Genomic DNA, 8,075 nt, shown 5'->3' with positions numbered 1-8,075 from the left:
AAGACGGCTGGCGTGTTCGTCGGGGCCAATCGACGAACCGGGTGTAAGTTTTTTGTGGTCGCGTTCGGACAATTTGTTAGTATTATCTTCGAATTTAAACTTTGCGACGTCTCGCAGTTGTTTCGAGGATTATACGTGAATCTTTGTGTGTTTGAAAGATTATAATTTTATGATTTTGAGCCGTATGAGGCTGCAGACAAGAGTCTTAACGTTTCCAGGCGGGTCCTGAAAGTTTTTGCGTTTAACCGAATCGTAAACGTTTTTGAAAAAAAGGAGCAACGTAGATTATAGTATTCATTTTTGAAGTTTCTAAAAACTCGATTACAATAACGAAGATTTTTCGAAGTGGGAGTATACGAGTATACGCACCCACTCCCCCCCCCCCTCCTTTTTAGAGAGGGGGATAGCTGAACTCGTCTTTTGACGAGCTGCCTATGTACCCCTTTCGAGGATCAAGCCATCTCGTAGTTTTGCTTCATGCCGCGAGTGTTTTTACTCGGCGGTAGACGTCGCGCTGTCCGCCTTGACTGTGTTGATCGTGGCTGGGTCAACGCTATTTTCCGGATGTTCCGGTTGAGTTGTAGCGTGGGCTTCGGACTCGTGTCGAGTTTCGGCGTCCGATGCGTTTGCGTTGGTAGACAATTTTAATTCGTCTTTTCTTGGGGCGTTTTTGGCTGAAGATGGATCTATCTTCGTGTGTTTGCCGTTTGCAGTTGCAGAAGTCGTGATTTGCCTTAACTTGTGCTCTGCGAGGAAGCATAGCCGCAACTGTTTTTGGCATCCCCAGATAGCCGCGACTTCGCTTGGGGTTGGGAATTTGAGACCCATGTGGTAGGTCGACGGAACTGCCTGCATGGCGTTGAGCCATGGGGTTCCCATGATCACGTTGTAGATAGCGGGATGATCGACTACCGCGAACTCGACGATTTTCGTGATCTCCTTGGCCATGACTGGCAACTGGATCGATCCAAGAGTCATCGATACTTCGCCTGAAAAACCCGTGAGCGGTTTTGGCGTCGGAATTACTTCTCCGAGTTTGATGCTCATCCGCTTGAGAGTGTCGCGAAATATTACGTTGACCGTGCTTCCCGTGTCGACGAGTATCCTTCCGACTTCTAAGTCTCGTATGACAAGATCTATGATGAGCGGATCGCAGTGAGGTTGATCGATGCTGCCGGCTTCCTCCTTTGTGAAGGTGATCGAGCAATTTTGGCCATCTCGGGGAGGAGACCATGTAGGCCAATTTGCACTCGACTCTGCCTTCCATTGGTAAGCCTTGATGGCCGACACAGTGTCGCCGCAGTATTGTGATCCTCCGATGATCATGTTGACTCTGCGACGATTGTTATCATTCCCCTTGTCGTCCGGCCTCCTACCGCGTTTATCCCCGGGTTGGTTTTGTTGAGGGGATTTTTCAGCGGGCGGATTTCTGTCCGTCTTTCGAGGGCGATCAGAGTCGAGGATGAGATCCTTGACGCTGGTCACTTCCGAGAGCTCTCCAGCGAGCATCTTCGCGGCCAGCCTTGCTCCCAAGACTTTGCAGTTGGTCGTGGAGTGTCCTCGGGACTGGTGGAGCTCGCAGAAGGTGTTTTCGTCGTACCCTTGATTGCGGGTCCACGTGTTGCCCATGGTTCGGCCTTGATCCGAATTGATCGCATAATTATGCGCCCCTTGGAGATCTTCCCCCTCGTGATGAACGTACTTGTCGTTACGAGAGTTCTTCTTTCTCCCCTTCGGATCCACGTTCTTCGAGGATGGTCTTGCCGCCTTATGTTTTTGCGATAAGACTTTAGTTTCTTCCTCGACTATGATGTAGTCCGTCGCTTTGTGGAGGGCGCCCTGGATCGTTCGCGGTTTGTCGAGACTTATCCACTTTCTGAATTTCGACTTGTACCAGAGCGTCTTTCTCAGCGCGTCGATGGCCACTTTGTCGCTTATCCCGCTGACCCTGGACATTATCAGCTTGAACCGACTGATAAACTCGCGGAGGGGTTCGTCTTCCCTCTGGGAGAGACTCCAGATATCAACATCGGAAGTTTCTCTGTCTATGAATACAAAGTATTGTTTGAGAAATTCCGATGCGAGCTGTCGGAAACTCCCGATGGTGTTGCGATGAAGGCGTGCGAACCACTCGAGCACCGCTCCTTCCAGATTTTTGACGAACAGGCGGCAGTAGCCGGCATCCTTTTCGCCGTCCTTCAGTTTAGCTCTTCCCATTGCGATGTGGAAAGCCTGAAGGTGCGCTTTTGGATCGGCCGTACCATCGTACTTTGGTACTTTGATTTTTCCCGGATCAGATACCCTCATATCCGAAATGCGACTGGTAAAAGGGGTCTTCCGAGCTCATTCCAGCAGTCGATCGATTTCGGGGGCAGCACTAGTAGCATGATGGATTTGAGACTTTACGGCCCTTACTTCCGCCGCAGGCTTGGTGATGTAGTCGCGAAGATCGCGGATATCCGATGTTTCGTCAGTAGATTTCCGAGCCTGTCGGCGTTTACTGCGAGTGAGCTCGGTTTGCCTTTCAGCCAGCTCCTCTGGTTCATTCCAATAGGCGATTTCCTCTTCTTCCGTCATTGGGTTTTCGAACGGGGAGCTTTCCCGAGTAGATCGGCTTCTGGTCCTTCTTGGATGTCTGTCGACGTCCTCGTCGGTGTCGTTGGAGACATCGCTAGGATCCAGGTCAATGCACTCGGGTTCGTTACCCTCCGAGTCCTTTGCAGGGGGCGGAGGACTTTCAGGGTTCCCCTTTTTGGTGGGAGATTTCTCGCTAGGGTTTTGACCCGAAGGTCGTTCCCGAGCGACTCCAGATCTGTCGAGTGGGGTCGCGAAGTCGAGCTTCTTCCCGTGGATTTTGGTGGTTCCGCGGGGACGGATTGCTCCAGTCCTTTCCGTTAACGTTTCAACCTGTTTGGTCAAGGTACTCACGAGCTTATCCTGTTCTTCCGACCTTTTCTCATAGGTGGCGAACATCTTTTAAAACTCCTCGAGCTTCCCGGCGTTGGCTTGTGCGTTGGCCGCGGATACGTCCGCTGCTGGAGTGTGGAGATCGGTGCCGCTGCCTCCGTTAAGAGGAGTCTGCACGTTATCCGTACCCACCCTCCTTCTAGCGCTAAACTGTGGGAACCGAAATTTGCACTGTCGATTTCCGTTTAAATAAGGAAACTAGGAAAACCCTGATTTCCCAGAGGACCCGGATATCTGCTAATTACCACACGTCAAGCAATCAGAACACGAGAATAACAACGATAAGAATAAAAAATCAAAAAAAGAGAGCAAAGTAGATCTTATTCCGAATCTGCGTATGAGCGTTTACAACAAGGTATAAGCCTGGGCTCGAGAGCTGTCGGCGAGATTCCTAGTTTTAGCAACCCTAAGACGGCTAAACCTAATTGAGTCGCAGCTCGAAATAACAAAAACGGAAAATTGCCTAAATTGCTCTAAGTGCTAAGTTTGCTCTGAAAAGTTCTCTCTTTATGCTCCTCGCCTAGGACTCCTTATATACTAGCTCCAAGGTCGGTTTAAGCTTTTACTCTTCTGACCTTAATCCGTCATAGCATAAAAATGGAGATATTCCATTTTTCCCGATCTTCACAATTATCTTCAAAACTTCCGTATTTATCCGCGGAAACTTGACATTTATCCTCCATTGTGGACCAAGCGTAAACCGTGTGGTGGTTTACGGGCTTTTGGTTAAGAAATCGTAGGATGGGCCTCGAGTCGTGTCTTAGGTCCCAATGGGCCGTCTTCCGACTCGATACGTTTATTACGATTTCTTTCGATAAAGAACGAACTTTCCGCGGTTTTTAACTCGCAAAGTTTGATCGATAATTTTGAATAGCGGAAAACATAGACTGAGCTTGCTACGGTCTTCGGGAGATAGCATTTGAAGGTTTAACGAGAATGCATGGACTGGTGTCGTCTCGACGTTTCGGAAGAGCTAGGTCGCTATGCAGCGACCGAACTTTGGCTCGAGCCCGGTCGCTACGTAGCAACCGATCTTGGCTCGGGCTCGGTCGCTACGTAGCGACCGAGCTTGGCTCGGGCTCGGTCGCTACGTAGCGACCGAGCGGGATGAGCGCTCGGTCGCTACGTAGCGACCGAGCTTTGGCTCGAGGTCGGTCGCTACATAGCGACCGAGCGGGACGAGCGCTCGGTCGCTACGTAGCGACCAAGCTTTAGCTCGAGCTCGGTCACTACGTAGCGACCGAGCGGGACGAGCACTTGGTCGCTACATAGCGACCGAGCTTTGGCTCGAGCTCGGTCGCTATGTAGCGACCGAGCAGGACGAGCGCTCGGTCGCTACGTAGCAACCGAGCTTGGCCGAGCTCGGTCGCTACGTAGCGACCAAACGGGACGATCGCTCGGTCGCTACGTAGCGTGTATGTGCGGTAGATACGCAATGATCGAGCTTGGTTCGTTTGTTTTGAATCTTCAAGGATACTTCTTCGTAAAAACTTCGTATTGGTTATTTTTTACGAAAATTATTTCTTTCTTTTTACTAACTCTTTCGGAAATGTGATTTCCGAGGGTTTTTGGGTGATAATTCTGTCGTAACCTTTTTGACCCTAACAGCCGTCCTGTGTGTGCTGGCGGACACCCACGGACGTCCTGTGTGTACTGAACAGACTGACCACATGGGCAAAAATCACCCGAACAGTCCACGGGAAGGGCCAGCGTGCTGAGTCCAAGGACCAGCATGCTGATATGTGTACTGATGGACAGCCACAGACGTTCTGTGTGTGCTGACGGACAGCCACGGACGTCCTGTGTGTGCTGACGGACACACACGAACGTCCTGTGTGTGCTGAGAAACACACACGGACGTCCTGTGTGTACTGAACAGACAGCCCACGTGGGCCAAAATCACTCGAACAGTCCATGGGAAGGGCCAGCGTGCTGAGTCCAAGGACCAGCGTGCTGATATGTGTACTGATGGACAGCCACGGACGTCATGTGTGTGCTGACGGACACACACAGACAGCCACGGACGTCCGGTGAGTGCTGACAGACACCCACGGACGTCCTGTGTGTACTGAACAGACAGCCCACGTGGGCCAAAATCACCCAAACAGTCCACAGGAAGGGCCAGCGTGCTGAGTCCAAGGACCAACGTGCTGATATGTGTACTGATGGACAGCCACGGACGTCCTGTGTGTGCTGACGGACACAAATGGACACACACGGACACACACGGACAGCCACAGACGTCCTGTGTGTGCTGGCGGACACCCACGGACGTCCTGTGTGGACTTAACAGACAGCCCACGTGGGCCAAAATCACCCGAACAGTCCACGGGAAGGGTCAGCATGCTGAGTCCAAGGACCAACGTGCTGATATGTCTACTGATGGACAGCCACAGACGTCCTGTGTGTGCTGACGGACGCAGACTGACAGACACTGACACACACGGACAGCCACGGACATCCTGTATGTGCTGGCGGACACCCACGGTGTAATAACCCTCATGAGCCAATAAATTTTTGGTCGAGAAAAATCCCGCTCGACCAGTTTTTAGTTGGTTCAACAAGGATTAATAAAAATAAAAATCGACCCGGTAGATTAATCTCTCGAATGGACTGTCTTGTGATTGAAAGACATTCACTTGATAGTTTGGTCGAGTCTTAAATATTTTGGTCGAAGTTTTATTAAGCTGGAAGAGATTTTCCGAGAACAAGACGAGAGCCAAAGACAAGGAATATTTGGTTAAAAAGTGATTTAAAATTACTGACCAACTTCTGAGATAATTTTAGAACTAAGTTATGTCCTTCACCAGCCTGGTTGTGCAGTTATTCAGTCTTAGACCTGCTAAGCGTCAAGCCACTGCTGGTAGGGCTTACGCTTTAGAGTTACCAGGACCATCAGGAGCAACACATAGTTTTGTAGCTCCCGAAGTAGCATCCCGACTCAATGGAGAATTCACTAAGGTGAATTTATCCATTCCCGTTCTAACTCCCGGAGATCATGTTCTTGAAACTGAAGGTTGTATTCTAACAGTTCCAATCATTATCCAAGATATGGTTTTTCCGGCTGATTTGTTAGTTCTCCCCTTAGAGAGGTACGAGGTAATCTTAGGGATGGATTGGCTGTCAAGTTACCGAGCTCACCTGGATTGTGGTCGAGGGAAGATTGTTTTTGAGAGAGATACCCAACCCTCTTTAGCTTACCATGGCATAGTACCAAGTGATGGAGCGTCACTAGTGTCAGCATTGAGAATTGAAAACCTTTTGGAGAAGGGTGAAGAAGTATACTTAGTGACCTTAGTTGCTGGACCAGTAGAAGACGAGAAAGAGCAGAACATGGAAGAAATACCAGTAGTCAAATAATATGAGGACGTGTTTAAGGCATTAGAGGGATTGCCGCCATCTAGGAGTAACCCCTTTAGTATAACCTTAGAACCCGGATCAGCTGCAATAGCAAAGGCACCATACCGAATGGCACCAGCAGAACTCGCTGAGTTGAAGCAGCAGTTAGCTGATTTGTTAGACAAAGGTTTCATACGTCCTAGTTCATCACCATGGGGAGCACCCGTGCTATTTGTAAAGAAGAAAGACGGAAGCATCCGGTTATGTATTGATTATCGTGGAATCAATAACGTAACCATAAAAGACAAGTACCCACTCCCAAGAATTGATGAGCTATTAGACCAGTTACAAGGTGCAAGCTGGTTTTCGAAGATTGATTTAGCTTCAGGTTATCATCAGATTCCGATTTTCGAAACCGATATCATGAAGACCGCCTTTAGAACCCGCTATGAACACTTTGAGTTCGTAGTAATGCCTTGTGGTCTTACAAATGCCCCGGCTGCATTTATGCGACTGATGAATGAAGTATTTTGGGATTACCTGGATGAGTTTGTTATCATATTCATTGACGACATCCTCATATATTCCCGAAGTGCAGAAGAACACGAAAGGGATCTGCGACTAGTTTTGGAGCGTCTCCGAGATCAAAAGCTTTTTGCTAAGCTTAGTAAATGTCGTTTCTGGAAAAGAGAAGTTGGCTTCTTAGGACATCGAGTGTCAGAAGAAGGAGTTGCCGTCGATCCAGAAAAGATAGCTGCTATTAAGGAATGGCCGCATCCGACTTCTGTTACCGAGATTCGAAGTTTTCTTGGATTGGCCGGCTATTACAGAAAGTTTGTCCCAGGATTTGCAAGCGTATCAAAGCCTTTGACTCGTCTTACCGGTAAAGGGATTGCTTATGAATGGAGTATAGAATCCGAGAAAGCATTCGAAAAGTTAAAAGAAGCTTTGACGACTGCACCTATCTTAGCATTGCCTAAGCCTAACCAACCATACACTGTGTATACGGATGCATCTCATGTTGGTTTAGGTTGTGTGCTGATGCAAGACGATAAGGTAATCGCCTATGCATCTAGGCAACTAAGAAAGCATGAAGCAAATTATCTGACACATGACCTAGAGATGGCTGCAGTAGTATTTGCCCTTCGGATTTGGCGATCAAATTTGTATGGTGAGAAGATCCAAGTGTTCACGGACCATAAAAGCCTTAAGTATATTTTCACTCAACCTGATCTGAACCTAAGGCAAAGACGATGGATGGAGTTCGTAGCTGATTACGACATGCAGATCCTATACCATCCAGGAAAAGCCAACGTTGTTGCAGATGCGTTAAGCAGAAGGAAAGTTGATGTAGATATTGAAAAAGAACTCCAGAACCTGGAAGCGGAATTCATGATGATTAGTTTGGCTGCCTTAGAAGGAGAGGAAAGAGAACCTCTAGGACTACAAGCAGTAAGCCAAGCTGGTTTACTTTCTCGTATCCGAGAATATCAAATGAGAGATGTGAACCTGAAGAAGATACGAGAGCAGTTGAATGAAGGAAACTTCGGAGGATATCAAGTTGCAAGTGATGCAACTTTGTTACTCAATGGTCGAGTAACTGTTCCGAAAGGAGAAGGACTTCAAGAGGAGATTCTAAGGACTGCACTCCATTCTCTCTTAAGCATTCATCCCGGGAGCACAAAGATGTATCGAGATATCAGAAGATATTACCACTGGCCAGGGATGAAGAGAGATGTTGCCATATGGGTTTCCCAGTGTCAGAGTTG

At 48.5% G+C, this 8,075-nt stretch overlaps 1 protein-coding gene across 1 annotated transcript; it reads left to right on the top strand.

The window, feature by feature from the left end:
• The first annotated feature begins 5,763 nt into the window (after positions 1-5,763).
• On the top strand, positions 5,764-6,327 carry LOC111210285. Its single transcript, XM_022710568.2, has one exon. It carries the CDS (start codon positions 5,764-5,766, stop codon positions 6,325-6,327), a length of 564 nt encoding a protein of 187 aa, XP_022566289.2.
• Positions 6,328-8,075: the final 1,748 nt, after the last annotated feature.

Source organism: Brassica napus, unplaced genomic scaffold, assembly GCF_020379485.1.
Source record: "Brassica napus cultivar Da-Ae unplaced genomic scaffold, Da-Ae ScsIHWf_486;HRSCAF=741, whole genome shotgun sequence".
Lineage (NCBI taxonomy): Eukaryota > Viridiplantae > Streptophyta > Magnoliopsida > Brassicales > Brassicaceae > Brassica > Brassica napus.
This window is presented reverse-complemented; position numbering and strand designations above follow the sequence as displayed.